We start from the raw sequence: 18,353 nt of genomic DNA, 5'->3' as shown, positions 1-18,353 counted from the left end.
AAAATAAATAAATCAAGATATATGGTATGCAGTTATGGCATGCATCTTCTAGAAATTCTCAAACGTTTTAATTTCCAGAGACACAAAAAGCAACTTCCACTTTCTCAGAAATGTACCATCCTCTTGCAACCTCTCTCGGCTGTGTATATTCTTTGACCCATCAGATGTCAAAGAGATAAACAACTACCTGACATTTAGAAGACATCTGTAGGCAGCCCTGTTCAGGGAAGCTTTTAATGTGTGACATTTGAATGTATTTTTAATCTTGGCTGGAAGCCGCCCAGAGTGGCTGGGGAAGCCCAGCCAGATGGGCAGGGCACAAAGAATAAATTATTATTATTATTTGTTGCTTCTGGTGAACGATTGTGCAGCTGGAACCATCCTCGCTGTAGCGCTCCCCCCCCCCGTCACTAAAGCAACCCCCTCCCTGACCCCTAACCTGCATCTGATCTGCTGCTTCAAGGAAGAGGTCTAGTCGTGTGGCCCCAGCTTTTTGTAAAGAAACACCTCCCTGTGGGCGGTTCAAGGTGGGGATGGAGCCACTGAGAAAGGTCACTGTCTGTCTCCCAGGCAGACAGCGAGGGGGAATCAGCAACCTGAATTCAACAGAACCACCACTGAACCTGAATTATTTGAGACGTCAAACCTACAGCAGCACTCCAGCTCAGTTTTGATGCCCCTGGTACAGTTTTGAATCCCTAAGCTTAGCTATCAGGTTTCGATAGGCAGATTTGGGTTGTCTCTGCAGCCCAGATTGGCAGGTGTTTGGAAGCGCCCCAAAAATAAATCTATTTTTTGATGAAAACTGGGGGAAGATTTGGGTTTGCTGCACCGGATTTTGAATCCCAGAGCTTAGCTCTCAGGTTTTGTCCCACGCGTCTCTGAAGATTAAAAGCCGGCTCTATTATTTGGCAAATTTAGGTTGCCTCTGCAGCGCAGGTTGGTCAGTGTTTGGGAGCACCAAATGGTTTTCTGTTTCATAAATATATTTTTTTGATGAAAATTGTGGGAAGGTTTGGGTTTGCTGCACTGGAGAGCAAAGCACTAGTCCACATCTTCCTGCTTTCGTGGTTGAGGAGAAAAGCAATCTAGCATCCTATTTCAACAACCTTCTCTGGATTTTGCCGGCTTCGCTCAAACGGAATTCGTCACAGAATCCCAACATTTCACCCTCGCCCAACGAAGGATTGCACAGAACCAGGAAATGTTTGTATCATTTCTTGGGATCATGCTACTTTCTCTACGCAGTAAGTATTTCTGGAAACTGATCAGTTTAATGATTCATGGTGATATGAGGTTTCGATGGATTTTATATATTGGTTCTGCTTTTAAGACTGCAGTCCTAAGATCCCTTCTTAGGGAGCAAGCAGCATTGAACACAGTGAGACTTATTTCTGAGTAAATATTTATAGGATTGTAGCGTGCATGGATTTTTTTTGAATAAAAACATGAGTAAAATTGCCTGTCTTCACCAGCAATGGACAAACCATTTGGTTTTGCCTTCCTTCAGTTTGTCATCCCTTCCCAAAAAACCTGCTTTTTGCCACATCTTTGCATCAATTTGCAAATGTTTGTTAAAAGGCTGTATTGAAATATTTATCCATTTTCACAAGCATTTCCCATAATATATACCTCTTTGTATAACACATGCATATTTGTGAACAATTTTGCAAAATATCTGGCTTTTTGCAAGCAATTTCCCATAACATAATGTAGCTTTGTTTTCACTAATTGCACACTTTTGGGTCCAATCCTGAAATTATCCACCTGTGCCTTCTATCATTGTTTAAGTATAAATGTTCTGCATAGGCATACATGAGCCAGATATTTACATATACAGTACCGAACAACCATGTGCCTCAGTGTTTATGTAAGAATTAAAATAATGCCCAACAGATAGATAGATAGATAGATAGATAGATAGATAGATAGATCGTTCGATCGATCGATCATTGGAACTCTGCTGTTTAGATATTTTCACTTTATGAAACGTTTTTCAAGCAGGACAGTTTGCAAAACCCTTGAATACCTGCAGTCCAAATCATTATAGCTTAATTTTTTTTAGAGCTTATTCAAATCAGAATGTTTGTGTTCTTACATTCCCATTTTTAAAGCAAAAAAGAAAAGTGTGCCACAAATATTCCACCTTACCTCGGGCATTAAGTAAAGCTTTGCTTGGATGCCTCAAGTACTGGTTAAAGAATAGGCATGCCTGCCGTTAAAATGCATGAAATTGACAGTCGCCAAAGACCCACGGTCCAAAATTTGTGATGTGAATTAATAATACCAATGCCGGTTGTATAACACATGCGTATTTGTGAACAATTTTGCAAGCAATTTCCCATAACATAACGTAGCTTTGTTTTCACATTGTTTTCACTAATAGCTGCACACTTTTGGGTTGGACAGCTACCCTGAAATATTCAGATTAAAGTGAATTTTGTAGGAATGCTGTGTTTCAATCTGTTTATGTTTTCAGGAAGCACAAATTAGGTTGGTTCCCATTGAAATGAAAGCTGAACAAACTTCTCTCCCACCTCAAATCTTCAGCAGAGTCTTGACAAATAGCAAGATGCGCTTCAATTAAACGATGAGCGTATCTTATATTTCGTGATGTCATGTCTTCTAAATTGGCAAAAAGAAACACATATTTAATTCTATATAGTACAATCTACTGATTCAGTTTCAGTAATCAGTAAAGCATATTTATCTCTGCGCACATTGAATAAACATTTGAAGTTTCTTATTCGGAACCTGGTTTAGGAACTTGACTGACATGTCTCCTTCCCAAAGGAGCAAAAAGGAGGTTGGTTTTCTTTTTGCAGCTCTCAGTTTATAAAGCTTCTTAAGCACGCTTGTTTGGCAGGGTAATTGCTCCCCACAAGAAATCGGCTTGGAATTATAGTAGTTGCTAATTATGTAATGTAAAATTTGTGATGCTATGTGACACCCGCAGTGCTTCTAATTTTAGGGAGTAAAACTTAATTTTTGCAAATTCTTCAGTGAGGGGTTTTAAAAATATGTTTTGGTGTGTGTGGAGAATTCAAATCTGCCATTATTTTTGTGACCAGACAACATTTAGCTTCGTAAGGCTACGTATGATGAAGAAGCACATAAACTGCTTTTGGAAAACCAAATACTTTAAATTTTTCCTTCTGAAAATGTCAGGTGATGCTGAATTAACAGCAGCAGCAGCAAATGATTAATAATAATAAATATAACTTCATGTGCTTGGCAATTATTTTACTTACCAAGCAAAGCTAAATTATATTAATTTAACCTAAATATCTTTTGCATTCTCAAGTTATGTTACAACTTTTCAGCACCCCTCATTTCCGGAAGTTGAAAAATTCAACATGTCTGAGAGAAATCAATTTCTGAGTGTGCATCCTTTTATTGAGGTTTAATAATCCTTCTGTATCTTACCCCTCCCTCAAGTGACAACCCAGACAGGGGCAGGGAAAGGGGGAAGCAGCAAACAGGTCTCTCATACGCACCCTATTTTAAAAATGTTTTATAGTCATGGGGTGGTCATCTTGGTTTTCTGTTTAGTGGGACCAACCAAATAGGACCAACCACACATCCCTTTGCTTCCCTGCTGCAGCTGCTGGATCACAGGGGATCACCGAAATCCCACAGACGCTGGCAAGGATCTCAGCACCTTCTGGAGCCACTGTCAACATCAGCTGCAACATTCCAGAAGGAACTTTTGTGTCGGTAGTGAGCTGGTACAAAGAGGAACAGGAAGGGGGACTGCGTAAGATTGAAGATATTTATACCACTCAAAAACCAGGAGCAAAAACCTCAAGCCAAGTGAATCTGACCCAACACAACGTCCAGGGAAGAGATTCTGGGGTGTATTACTGTGCTGGAGCTATGGCTCAGAAAGTCACCTTCCTGAGTGGGGTGAGGCTGATCGTCTTAGGTGAGTAGCTCAGCAGATGTCAAATGCTCTTGTTGTTTATTTAATATACACCCAGTCCACTTGCAAACCTGCCATAGGCCCCTAAAGGTAAAGGGACCCCTGACCATTAGGTCCAGTTGTGGCCAACTTGGGGTTGTGGTGCTCATCTCGCTTTATTGGCCGAGGGAGCCGATGTACAGCTTCCGGATCATGTGGCCAGCATGACTAAGCCACTTCTGGCGAACCAGAGCAGCACACGGAATGCCGTTTACCTTCCACCGGAGTGGTACCTATTTATCTGTTTGCACTTTGACGTGCTTTCAAACTGCTAGGTTGGCAGGAGCAGGGACCGAGCAACGGGAGCTCACCCCGTCGCGGGGATTCGAACCGCCGACCTTCTAATCGGCAAGTCCTAGGCCACCCGCGTCCCTGCCATAGGCCGCTAGCAAGTTTCAAAGAACAGCACACAAATAACTGCCCAATATCTCCTCAAGTGAAGACCCACAAAATAATAGAGTTTCTCCCCAACACATTTTAGTTAATCCTTTCACAGCTTTGTTATCTGCTGCAACTGCCTGTCTGCCTGGTTTCCTGCCGCAGATATATTTAAAGACATTTTTATTTGTTTGTCCTAACCTGTTAAGCATTTTGCTCCCCAAACCTTCTGTTAATTTTGCTTTGTGGGTCTCTCTCCACCCTGCTCCAATCCATGTCTGGATGCAGCTTCCACTACTTTAAACAAGCTCTCTTGCCTTTTTTGTTTTTAGCTTTCGTGACACTGCTGTTTAACCATACTGGCATCTTCAGTGGCAGGGATGGGAAACGTCAGGCCCGGGGTGTGGGAATGTTGCGTCTAGGCTCCTCACTCTCAGGGCCTGGGCAGACCCCCACAGGCCATGTTCCCACACTGACCATGCCCTGCCCCCTTCAGGTCAACACCCCTCGCTGTGTCTGCTCCACCCCCCAGTTTAAATGCTTTTGCCTGGCTGAAATGTGCCATTGAACTGCGATAACGCCTCTTACTGGGTGGAGGATGAAGACAGGGTTGCCATATTTCAGGAAGTGAAAATCCAGACACAAGATTTCCTTTCGCAAAGTTGCTGAGCTTTAAAACCACTTTCTGAGCCATCTTTTTACAAACTTCAGCAAAAAACCCCACAACCAACCCACTTCCAAAATGGTTTTCCATACGCCTGGGTTTTCCCAAACATTTGAAACAGCTGCAGAAAATTGATGCTTTCTTGATCTGCGGAGTGTTTGTTTGATTTTATTTTGTGATCATGGTGAGCAGCCAGAAGCGATCGTATCTTAAGTGACTCGCCCTTTCAGCTTCCTTTCAACAGACCGTCTCCATTGTGACCGGTTTCCTCTCTCGAAAGTAAAAGTGGCTGCGCTTGACTTTTCGAGGGGCTTTTTCCCACTGTCCTCTGTCTCCGCAGAACCACACAAACGTGTGGCACTTGAAGGGGACGCATTGTGCAATAAAACAAAAGGAAATAACGCCTTATAAACACAGCATCCGGTTTGAAAGTCCCGTTTAGCCCCCCCCACAGCCCAGTAGAGAACCAGATAAGCCTTTTGGGCCTGCTTAAAATTTGCGAGAGAGGGGGGCATGTGCCTGGTCTCCGTTGGCTTCCACAGTTGTGGGAGCCACCCACAATTGATGTTGCAGGTGGACATCTCAACGGAGCCTCTGAAATAGATTCTGAAGGGAATCTGGTCTGAAACCACTTGGAGCCAGTGTGAAGCTCCCATTCTCATTTCTCCTGCTTTCACAGCCACCTGAGGCAAGAAAACAAGATAGCACCTTCTCCTTCCACATACAGAATCCAACTGGGTTGACACTGGGATTTCATTTAAGCCCCGGACGCAGAACTGGCTGTCCCCCCGTGTGCAAGGCAGTCTGCCTTAGGAGACGGGGTGAGGGGATGGCAGGGAGGGGGTTGCCCCCCCATATCTGCCATCTGAGGGTAGCTATGCCTCACTCTAGCAAATCGTTAGCTCCATTCTGGGACCTGCTGGTGCAGGGCAAGAAATAAATGTATTAATATGACTATTACAGTCATACCTCATGTTACGTTTGCTTCAAGTTGAGCATTTTTAGGTTGCGTCCTGTGGCGACCCGGAAGTACCAGAAAGGGTTACTTCCGGGTTTCGCAGCTCGTGCATGCGCAGATGCTCGAAATGACGTCACGTGCATGCGCAGAAGCAGCAAATTGCGACCTGTTCACGCGCAGACGTGGCTTGCGTTCTGCTCATGTTGCAAACGGGGCTCCGGAATGGATCCCGTTCGCAACCAGAGGTACTACTGTAATACCAATACAGTCGTACCTTGGAAGTCAAACAGGATCCATTCCGGAAGTTCGTTCGACTTCCACAACATTCGGAAACCAAAGCGCAGCTTCTGATTGGCTGCAGGAAGCTCCTGCAGCCAATTGGAAGCCGCGGAAGACCCATCAGACGTTTGGGTTCCAAAGAGCGTTTGAAAACCGGAACAGTCACTTCTGGGGTTGTGGCGTTCAGGAGCTGTTCGAAAACCAAGGTTCAACTGTACTACTAATAGATATCGGTAGGGCTAGGCTTAAGCAACTATGGCTTAGATTTAGATTAGGGTCTGTAGCATTTGCTTTATTTATTTATTTATTATTGCATTTACACCCCCACTTTTTTCTCTAAGGAGCTCCAGGTATTGCACTTGGTTCAGCTGATCCTCACTGATCCCCACAACAACCTGTGAGGGAGGCTAGGCTGAGACCAGCCCAAAGCGAGCTTCCTGAGTGGAGATTTGAACCCAGGTCTCTTCCAGGCCCTAGTCCAACCCTCTAACTCCTGCAATGGTCATTGGGATGGCTGTTTATTGGGTCTAGTTTGTTGAGGAGCCATGTCACCCTCATGAAACCTACGAGAGGGATTAAGATAAAGATCTGAGGAGCCATTCTCATGCGATTCTCCTTCTCTCCTAGGGACTTCTGGGCCAAGACTTTCCCTCCTTGCTCCTTCCGCTGCAGAAGACACGGAGCTCTCCCACCACCTTCCCCTCCTCTGCCTCCTGATTGAAGCAAACCCTGATGAGGCTACTTTCTCCTGGGATATTGGTGGGGAAACCTCTCAGGACCGGAAGGATGGTGAGGTGATCGATGGGGAAGGAGCCTTCACCGTTTGGAGTCTGAAGCTGATTCCTCCAGAGAGATGGAGCCAAGGGATGGCTTATTCCTGTTCAGACCAGGGGAGAAGAAACATCAGTGCAGAGGTCCCTTCGAACACAGTGTCTACAACCCAAGGTACCTTGTAACCAAATAGCTAGTTCAGCTTGTAGTTTTCCCATGGACCCCATTTCCCTAAGTGGTGAGAATTGGCAAGGGCACAGACCTTTTCTGTGGGGCCATCAGGACATGGCTTTATTGGGGTGTTGCAGAAGCCTGGGCCCCCACCAAGCAGGCTTTCTAGAAGGGTCTCCAAACCCAACCCTTAATTCCAGAGTCTAAAATTACCCAGCTAACCTACTGAGTTTATCAAGATTCTGTCAGGAGCTCGTCCTACACTTGAGTAGGACCTTTGCAGAGACACGTGCCCGACTGGCATGTTCCCTCCCTCCTGGCCAATTGTTCAGGAGCTTCAAAAGCTTTCTTCTGCCCGAACATCGCAGCAACCGACGCCAACAGAGATCGGCACACTTAGGGATCCGCAGAGTCTTCGCAGCTTGCGTGACAGACCTCAGCAACTCAGCATTTTGGCTAATCTACTTTATTTACATATAAACACACACGTAAGAAGTGTCGGCTGCCTCAGGCCAAAGGGGGCCCATCTAGCCTAGCAGTCTGTCATCACAGTGGCCAAACAGATGCCCTAAGGGGAAACCAGTACAGTGGTACCTCGGGTTAAGTACTTAATTCGTTCCGGAGGTCCGTTCTTAACCTGAAACTGTTCTTAACCTGAAGCACCACTTTAGCTAATGGGGCCTCCTGCTGTTGCCACGATTTCTGTTCTCATCCTGAAGCAAAGTTCTTAACCCGAGGTACTATTTCTGGGTTAGCGGAGTCTGTAACCTGAAGTGTATGTAACCCGAGGTACCACTGTAGTTAGGAGCTGAACGTGAGAGCAACTCTCCCCTCCTGTGGTTTCCAGCACTGCTGCTCCAACTGGGCCGACAGAGCATAGCCACTGTGGCTAGTAGCCATCAATAGCTTTCTCCTCTGTGCACCTACCTAGTCTTCTTTCATCATCATCATCATCATCATCATCATTTATTATTCATACCCTGCCCATCTGGCTGGGTTTCCCCAGCTACTCTACGTCGCTCCCAACAGAATTTTAAAAACACACTAAAACATAAAACATTGAAAACTTCCCTAAATGCGGCTGCCTTCAGATGTCTTCTAAAAGTCAGATAGTTATTTATTTCCTTGACGTATGATGGGAGGGCGTTCCACAGGGCGGGCGCCACCACTGAGAAGGCCCTCTGCCTGGTTCCCTGTAATCTCACTTCTCACAGGGAGGGAATAATAATAATAATTTATTATTTATACCCTGTCCATCTGGCTGGGTTTCCCCAGCTACTCTAGGTGGCTCCCAACAGAATAGTAAAAGAAACAATAAAACATCAAACATTAAAAGCTTCCCTAAACAGGGCTGCCTTCAGATGTCTTCTAAAGGTCTGGTAGTAGTTCTTCTCTTTGACATCTGGTGGGAGGGCGTTCCACAGGGCGGGCGCCACTACCGAGAAGGCCCTCTGCCTGGCTCCCTGTAACTTGGCTTCTTGCAGTGAGGGAACCACCAGAAGGCCCTCAGAGCTGGACCTCAGAACGATGGGGGTACAGACGAGGTATACTGGACAGAGGCCATTTAGGGCTTTAAAGGTCAGCACCAACACTTTGAATTGTGCTCGGAAATGTACTGGGAACCAATGTAGGTCTTTCAGGACTGGTGTTATGTGGTCTCAGCGGCCGCTCCCAGTCACCAGTCCAGCTGCCACATTCTGGATTAGTTGTAGTTTCCGGGTCACCTTCAAAGGAAGCCCCACGTAGAGCGCATTGCAGTAGTCCATGCGGGAGATAACCAGAGCATGCACCATTCTGGCGAGACAGTCTGCGGGCAGGGAGGGTCTCAGCCTGCGTACCAGGTGGAGCTGGTAGACAGCTGCCCTGGACATAGAATTGACCTGCGCCTCCATGGGCAGCTGTGAGTCCAGAATGACTCCCCTTTTAAAGTGCTCCAAGTTGGTGGCCTTCCCTGCCTCTTGTGGAAGAGAGTTCCATAGATTAACTTGCTCTCCCCTTTGTCCTAGACTGGTCCTCCAGCCTCTGCAGTCACTGACCCCCTTTTTCTTCCTCTCTCTTCCACCTCTCCTCTTGCAGAGGACTGCAGGAACATATTGCTGATTGGAATACCCAGTTTAGTCATCGTCCTGCTGATTCCCCCTTTGGTCCTGCTCTGCAGAAAACTTCGATCTGGAGGTAATGCCTTTGGAGAATGAACAGCATCATGCGGATATGTTCCTCAGGTTTTCCTTCTGGTTAACGTTTCTTCTTCTTGTCCCGTTTCTCTTCCCAGGGAATGCAGATGCACCAGTAAATCGACTGCCCATGAGGGAGATCCCACAGGTAACTCATTATCCCTGCATAGTGAAGTTTTTATTGATTGATTTATTTAAAAAACTGTACACCGCTGTGTCATAAAGAATATATAAAAGCGGTTTACAGCGATAAAAGTATAGAACCGTACAATAAAAACCATAAACAGAAGTTGAAAACAGACATTGTGAAAGGATGTGCTCTTAATTGCTGGTACAGTCCTGTTTTGTTTTGTTTTATTATTTTATTTTATTTTGGACCTTTAAATGTCATAAACTACTATTGGGAAAAGAAAAATATTCTAGGGGTAACAACCTGAATTTAAAAACTCCTTTTTTGATCTAGTGAAAATGCTCCTTTTTTTAAAAAAAATGCATTACTTTTCAATAGTCATAACTTTGTAATGTTGCTTTTGCAACGGAAAGTGCGTAAGGCTCACAAGGTGAAACTGACTAATAACCACAGGAAAACAAGATCGCTTAAAAAAAAAATCAAAATGTTAAATTGGTCCAAGAGAAGGGGGGCGGCACTTTGTTTTTGCAAATGTAGAAAATTAAAAAAAACACTGAGTGGCCTCTGGCTTTTCCATTTCCCGTTCTAGACCGAATATGCAGAAGTTCGTTGCAAGAAATGAAAAGTCCCATTCAAACCAATCGATACAGTCAAGTGGTTAAAAAAAGCAAGGATTTATTAGAAGGAGAGACAGAAGACAGAAGGAAGACAATCAAATGCCAGAAGTTTAATATATTTCCCTCCCCACTTGCTGAATGTTGATGCTTGTATTAAACTTGATGTTTCCTCCATGAATGTCCTCATTCTCAAGAATAGCCTCATGCATTGTGGCTCAGATGTCAGGGAAATGCCATCGGCTCAGGGGCGAGAGGGGGAAAGCCGGATGGATTACAGAGAGCCCTCAAAGATTGTGGGAAGCAGCACCTCCTCAGCGGAGGAGAGTAACCACGCCTCCAGTAGAGAGGAGCTTCAGGGCTTGGGGGAGGCGAGGCGGTGCCTGAGCAAAGCGGGGAGGAGAGAGGTCCTCCGTTACCCACGCCCTCCTTGCGCAGTAGGCTTCCACGCCGAGAGGGGAGGCGCAGATTGGGCGTCAAGAAACTTCTCTGCTGGGGAAGGTTTAAGGACCACCCACTCACAGATTCTGCCAGTGAATGAGCCAGCCACAGGAGAGTGGCGCTCTGCACAGAGAAAGTTTATTTTGGCATCAAAAGCAAGGCTTCACAGCCAAGCAGGGAGGCATTTGCCTACTTGCTCTGGAGCAACCCCTTGGTACCTTAACATCAGAGCATCGGAAGCAAAAGGCCCCAGGTTCATTCCCCAATGGCATTTCCAGGGAGAGACCCTCCAGAGCTGCTGCCAGCCCGTGTGGGCAATATGGAGCTATATGGGCCAATGGCCTGACACAGCTTCCGAGAATCATAGAGCTGTAGACTTGGAAGGGACCCCAAAGCTCATCTGGTTCAACCCCTTGCAATCCTGTGCGATTTCCCTCTCTGAAGGACCTTGATATCTCCCCTACAACTGTTCAGTTTTTCTCAGACTTGCTGTTGGACTACAACTCCCATCATCCCTAGCTAGCAGGACCAGCAGTCATGGATGATGGGAGTTGTAGTGCAACAGCAAGTTTGAGAAACGCTGCTTTACCTGCTCCATGCGTATTAGGGATGAAGAACGTCTGTTGCCTTCCAGACATGGGTGGACTCCTGTTACGGAAAAATCTAGGTGTGAGGCTGCTCAGTCACCCAGCTCGTCGGGCAGAGCCCGAATAAAGGAAGGAGTCCAGCCACCAACCGGAGCAAATAGCTGTAGACCAAACTTTATGGCGCAACAGGTTCAAAGAGGAATTTTGAACCATGAGGATGGGGTGACAAAGACTTTTAAAACTTCCCCACCATATCCCAGAATACAGTTCGTGCAGCATCATTGCTTCATCACTGACATGTCACCAAAGGGGAGGGGTAGACAGGGGTTACACTAGTTTAACCTTGACAAACATGTCCAGACAAGTCCTTGGTACAAGATTAGCATAAGCAGACATGTCAGGGCAAGACTCAGGTATAAGATTGTTGTTATTTAGTCATTTAGTCATGTCTGACTCTTCGTGACCCCCTGGATCAGGCACTCCTGTCTTCCACTGCCTCCCGCAGTTTGGTCAAACTCATGCTGGTAGCTTCGAGAACACTGTCCAACCATCTTGTCCTCCATCATCCCCTTCTCCTTGTGCCCTCCATCTTTCCCAACATCAGGGTCTTTTCCAGGGAGTCTTCTCTTCTCATGAGGTGGCCAAAGTATTGGAGCCTTAAGGTATAAGATTAGCATAGGCAAACACCTCTAAAGTCCCACCACCCAAAGTACAATAAAACTTCCTTTGCATGTCTGGACCCCTTGGCAAGTCTGGTGATGGGATTAGGCTTTCATTGGCCAACGATCAGCTCAGCAATTGTCACCTCTGGCAACTTCCTGGTGTCCTTTTTCAAGGGGAAAATAGCTTTGGAATGGAGGAAACTGGCAAAGGAATTAATTTTATATTATTTTTTATATTATTTTTAAAGCTAGATAACTTCCGTCAGCTGTCAAGTTGAAAGGATACATTCAGGCATAATATTTGCAACATTTAACAACTTTAAAGATGTGCCTCCCCCCGTAATTTCCGTAACAATTCCCAACGCCCATCATCGCCCCAGCTATCTCTCCCCTGGTGGTGGTTTTGCTGCTTCTTCTTCCTGCTCCTCTCCCAATATTTCCCAGCTTCTCCTCTCTGCAGCCTCTGAACTGTGACCTTCCTCAAACCACTGTTCTAAATCTATTCTGTTTCCCTCTTCTCAGAAAGTGCAGGAGGAGGGGGTGTGGTCTCCATCATTCCTCCTTCATCCAGCCCCTGATGTCCAGGAGGCTGAAGTTCCCAGCTGCTTTGCCCTAAGCCATCTCCCTTCGGCGATCCCTCGTAGCTGAGTAAGATTGCCTTCCATAAACACGGTTTTAACAATGAGTCCATAAGTGACTGTGGAGGCCAATTCTGGATCCACACGTCCTTCCACAGTGGGGACATTGGTTACCGGGCAGTAGTTGATCACAATAAGGTTTTGCCAAGCGTGCCTTCCTCTTAGCACGTTTCTCCCTTGCGTACTGAGTTCGAGCGTCTTCAAAGCCCATGACACCTTTGGTAAAGGCTGTTCTCCAACTGAGGTGCTCACAGGCAAATGTTTCCCAATTGTTGGTGTTTATGCTACATTTTTTTAGATTTGCCTTGAGAAAGTCTTTAAACCTCCTTTGTTGACCACCAGCATTACGCTTTCCATTTTTAAGTTCGGAATAGAGTACAGAGGTACCTCGGGTTACATACGATTCAGGTTACATACGCTTCAGGTTACAGACTCCGCTCATCCAGAAATAGTACCTCGGGTTAAGAACTTTGCTTCAGGATGAGAACAGAAATTGTGCGGCAGCAGCGGGAGGCCCCATTAGCTAAAGTGGTACCTAAGGTTAAGAACAGTTTCAGGTTAAGAACGGACCTCCGGAACAAATTAAGTACTTAACCCAAGGTACCACTGTAGTTGCTTTGGAAGACGATCATCAGGCTTCCGCAGAAGCCTGACCAGTCCAACGAAGTTGATGTTGAAGAATCATTGCTTCAACACTGGTGATCTTTGCTTCTTCCAGTACACTGGTATTAGTTCACCTGTCATCCCAAGTGATGTGTAAATTTTTCCGGAGACACCATTGATGGAATCTTTCAAGGAGTTGAAGCTATTGCAATGCGCTGGAAGGAACATTACCATCATCTCCTTAACCGCAACTCCCCCGTGGCTGCTGAGGTCCTCTCACAAATTCTGCAAAAACAAGTTAGAGATGAGCTTGCAGTATCTCCAAATCTGGGAGAGTTGTGTACAGCCCCAAGCCATAAAGAGATACTGGGACAGGATGCCCTGAATGTGTCCCTGAGGATGCTGTTACCTGGCCTGGAAAGGCCACATACACAGGAGAAGCTCAGGAGGAGGAGGAGGAGAAGCAGCGCTATCACACCTGAGACAACCAGGTCTGCTTTGTAGTATTGGCAGTCTGTGCTGGAAGGTGAACGAGGGAGAGAGACAGGAGAATCAGGGATATTTCCCCATAGGCAAGGAATCCAGGACTTCCATTGCTCTGTTGGTTTATTGCAGTTGTTTTTTATATATTGCAGACCACCACCTAGATATTTTATACAAGTGGGTGGTGTTTTCAATACAGTGGTACCACAGGTTACATACGCTTCAGGTTACAGACTCCGCTAACCCAGAAATAGTAACTCGGGTTAAGAACTTTGCTTCAGGATGAGAACAGAAATCGGGCAGCGGCGGCGCAGTGGCAGCAGGAGGCCTCATTAGCTAAAGTGGTGCTTTAGCTAAGAACAGTTTCAGGTTAAGAATGGATCTCCAGAACGAATTAAGTACTTAACCCGAGGTACCACTGTACGCTAGTTAACAAAATGAATGCAGTTAAGATCTCGCTCGCCATTTCTTTTTCAAGCAACATCAGAGAGTGGCAGGTTTAGGAGCAGGGCATCAGAAGAATGTAGGAAGATATTAGTTGCTGGATCATGCCAAAATAGCCTCCAACATTTCTCCGATGAAAATAGAAATGTTGTTGTTTTTCTTGTTGGACTACAACTCCCATCATCCCTTGCTAGCAGGACCAGTGGTCCTGGATGATGGAAGTCGTAGTGCAAGTTGGACCAAGTTGGAAAGTCCATGGAACAAACAATCGAAGGTGAATCTTCCTTCGGCGTTTGCAAAAGCATCACCCATGAAGTGTAGGCCTGTGAAGAGAGGGAACTAAATAAGACATTTTGTGCAACAGGCTGAGGTAACTCCTTGAGAGTTATGGCGGCTGATGCAACGAAAGCAAAAAAATAGATAGGGAAATGCCCAAAGCATCTGTGTGGTTAAACGAGTTAAAGGAAGATACAGTGCAGAATAACTTTATTACAGAAAAAAAGCAATACTAAAAACCTGAATAGATGCTTGTTTTTAAAAGACAGGACTGCAAAAAAAAACTCTGAGGCTGTGCTTGCTTTTCAATGTTTTGAGCAAAGATCATTTCATGAATTTTCATGAGGAAAATTATTATTATTATTTTTACTACTACTACATATTGATGTGGAAATGTGGAAAACTGAACTTATGACTGGGAAAACAAGAAACAGAGAACTCAGCCACATTGCTAATCTTCTCTGTATCGTTCCAATTTTAGTATATGTGCAGCCGAAGTGAGTACAGGACTCAGCTACCTTGGCAAAGAAAGGGCGCTTTATATTGTTGTAAATAAAATCTGCCCTTATTTCCTTACGGGGTACACAAGAGCCCTTATAGAGTCCTTTTGTAGGTTCTCCATCGGTCAGAGAAGAGAACAGAGGCCAACAGAGAATATTGAGAAGCAAAGCAGCTGGTAAGCCTGATCTTTATTGAACTGTTGCAACAGGGTGCTCCCCCCACACACACATGGAGGAGAGAGGAGAAGGACCCAGAACAAAGGTGTGCCCGCCCTTATATGTTGTTGTTGTTTAGTCGTTTAGTCGTGTCTGACTCTTCGTGACCCCATGGACCAGAGCACGCCAGGCCCTCCTGTCTTCCACTGCCTCCTGCAGTTTTGTCAAACTCATGCTGGTAGCTTTGAGAACACTGTCCAACCATCTCGTCCTCTGCCGTCCCCTTCTCCTTGTGCCCTCCATCTTTCCCAACATCAGGGTCTTTTCCAGTGAGTCTTCTCCTGAGGTGGCCAAAGTTTTGGAGCCTCAGCTTCAGGATCTGTCCTTCTAGTGAGCACTCAGAGCTGATTTCCTGAAGAATGGAGAGGTTGGATCTTCTTGCAGTCCATGGGACTCTCCAGAGTCTCCTCCAGCACCAGAATTCAAAAGCATCCATTCTTCGGCGATCAGCCTTCTTTATGGTCCAGCTCTCACTTCCATACATCAGTACTGGGAAAACCATAGCTTTGACTATATGGACCTTTGTTGGCAAGGTGATGTCTCTGCTTTTTAAGATGCTGTGGAATTGCCCACCCTCAAACTCCAGACCACCCCCAGAAACATCATACATACATCACAGGGGACAGTCTAAAACACAATCCTGAGTGTGTTGTTTATCTCCTGTCTGGCAAGTTACCTGATTGCATTATCTGGGTTTTGGACACTCTTTTGTTATTATAACTACTTAATTCCTGAATATAGGTCACAGGCTCACCCTATTCACACCTTAAATGTGCCCTTAAGGCAGGATTTGTGAGCACAGAGACAATGCGGAGTTTTTTTGCAGTTCTTCCCTGCTTGCAGAGAAACATTTGGTCAGTTTGGGAGAGTCAAAATGGTTTCAGGACTGTCTTCCTGTACTGTTTCCGACATATGGTTTTTGTATTTATCTACGTGTTTGCCTTGTACATTTAATTTATATATTTGAGACCTTAAATTCTTGCATTGTATATTATGCATTATAACACTGTGACACCAGATGGCGCTGTGGAGTCCTGTTTTTGCCAACACGATTTTGCATACAAAGTCTGCAACGCATTTAACTGAATCGCTTCTTTGATGTGTCTAAATCCAGCTGGAATGAAACCAAAAGGGCACTTTTCTCTTATCCGTTAGTCTTTCCCGCCCTGTCCTGCCTTTCAGCTTTTCTCTCGGGACACCCAGCTGAATTTATTTGCTCATTGTGCTTACAACGCCGGGCCACCGGGAGCCTTGTCAGGCCTGGCTGCCAGAGGCGAGGCGATTCTCCTCACACCTGAAGTGTCGCAGCTATAAAGCGGGGCCAGGCCAAAGCCACACAAACTTTTGCTTCCTGTTTTTATTGTTCTTGCAAGTGAAGAACACGGGCTCGGGGGTGTCAAAACCAAGAAGGGCAGAAAACCAAAAGAACAGAAAGATTGACTCAGGCGGCGCTTGGATTTTTTTAAACCGAAGGCGCCTCTAACCGAGGTTCATAAGCAGGGACCCATGACGTCCCTGCGGTCAGCGTCACCCAGAGCCGGACCGCAAAGAGCCACCTAGAACTCTGTGTTTCCGCTTTCTTTTCTCTGTGCTTCCATGAACAGGGCCAGCTAAAGGCTCTAGCATGATGGTGACTTTATGTTGATGCCAGAAGGACAGCTAGTTCATCTAAACTTCTGCCTTCTGGGTGGAATAGATGCTGGAATAGATGGGCCATTGGCTTGGTCTAGCAGGCTCTCCTTGTGTTACTCTGCTTCCTAGTCTGGGAGAGACCAGGGTTCAAATCCTCCCACAGGGCCATGAAGCTCACTGGTTGTGATCTTGAAAGCCAGACACTTGCTCTCAAGCTAGCCTACCTCACAGGGTTGTTGTGAGGGATATGAAAGGGGAGGGAGGAGAAGAACGATGTACACCACCTTGGGCTCTTGAAGGAAAGAGGGGGTGTAAATGTAATCACCATCGTTATCATCAGTACTATTTTTCTAGAAAAAGAGGTGTCGGAGCTCACCACAAACTTCTCCCTTTTTCTCTTAGAACGGCAATGGTTCCCACTTGAGAAGTGGCGAAGCTGAGCTCCAGTGAGCTCTGGCTGAAGATGAAAAAAGCCCTGATGATTAACAACAACAACAATAATAATTCCTGAACACCTTCCATAAAGGGAGCGGCCACCGAGACCACATAACACCAGTCTTGAAAGACCTACATTGGCTCCCAGTATGTTTCCAAGCACAATTCAAAGTGTTGATGCTGACCTTGAAAGCCCTAAATGGCCTCAGTCCAGTCTACCTGAAGGAGCGACTCCACCCCCATCGTTCTGCTCTGACACTGAGGACCAGCTCTGAGGGCCTTCTGGTGGTTCCCTCACTGTCGGAAGCCAAGTTACAGGGAACCAGGCAGAGGGCCTTCTTGGCAGTGGCCCCCGCCCTGTGGAACGTCCTCCCATCAGATGTCAAGGAAATAAGCAGCTATCTTATCTTTAAAAGACATCTGGAGGCAGCCCTGTTTAGGGAAGATTTTAATATTTAATGCTGTATTGTTTTTCACACTTGATTGGGAACCACCCAGAATGGCTGAGGAAACACCCTTGTCTTGTTTCCTGGGGATGGCCCGATCGGTCATTTTTGAATTCTGTCCATTTCTCATTTTTCCAATCCGTTTTAAGCAATTTTATTTCTTGATAGGAGCTGCCCTGTGATAGGTCAGCCTATAAACACTGCGAAACTGGTAAAGAGACAGACTGCTGGCCAATTTGGAAGGTTTATTGTTTTCCATCCTGTTTGGTTACAGGGCTTGCCATTGAGAGTGGCAGATATCTTTCCACCAACCCTCAAAAAATGTCTTTGCATGGGTCAGGCTGATGCCAGAATGAGCATCTGTTACAGGTACAGCTGTACCTGCCGAAATCCCCTCTTTTGCCAGTCTGTTACATGCTCACCGGGGACGCAGGTGGCGCTGTGGGTTAAACCACAGAACCTAGAACTTGCCGATCAGAAGGTCAGCAGTTCAAATCCCTGCAACGGGGTGAGCTCCCATTGCTCGGTCCCTGCTCCTGCCAACCTAACACGTCAAAAGCATGTCAAAGTGCAAGTAGATAAATAGGTACCACTCCGGCGGGAAGCTAAACGGCGTTTCTGTGCGCTGCTCTGGTTCGCCAGAAGCGGGTTAGTCATGCTGGCCACATGACCCGGAAGCTGTACACCGGCTCCTTCGGCCAATAAAGTGAGATGAGCGCCACAACCCCAGAGTCGGTCACGACTGGACCTAATGGTCAGGGGTCCCTTTACCTTTACTTTACATGCTCCCCACTCCTGCTCTGTTTCACCCCAGGCCAGCTAAGGACTACATTTTCTCCTGCAGCCAGGGATGCCAACTATTTCCCTTGCAAGGCTCCAGGACAAGGAGA

General features: G+C 46.0%; 1 protein-coding gene across 1 annotated transcript; it reads left to right on the top strand.

Annotated features, from left to right (window-relative positions):
* Positions 1-1,000: 1,000 nt before the first annotated feature.
* Positions 1,001-10,192, top strand: LOC309358598 (uncharacterized protein). The gene is made up of 6 exons (XM_081891941.1): positions 1,001-1,247; positions 3,605-3,925; positions 6,868-7,185; positions 9,259-9,357; positions 9,455-9,504; positions 10,076-10,192. Exons 1-6 carry the CDS (start codon positions 1,205-1,207, stop codon positions 10,106-10,108), a joined length of 864 nt encoding a protein of 287 aa, XP_081748067.1. The 5' UTR covers positions 1,001-1,204; the 3' UTR covers positions 10,109-10,192.
* Positions 10,193-18,353: the final 8,161 nt, after the last annotated feature.

The sequence above is a fragment of the Podarcis melisellensis genome, assembly GCF_964234715.1.
Source record: "Podarcis melisellensis genome assembly, chromosome: 16".
Lineage (NCBI taxonomy): Eukaryota > Metazoa > Chordata > Lepidosauria > Squamata > Lacertidae > Podarcis > Podarcis melisellensis.
The sequence above is the reverse complement of the archived record's forward strand: the minus strand, read 5'-3'. Positions and strand labels throughout refer to the sequence as shown.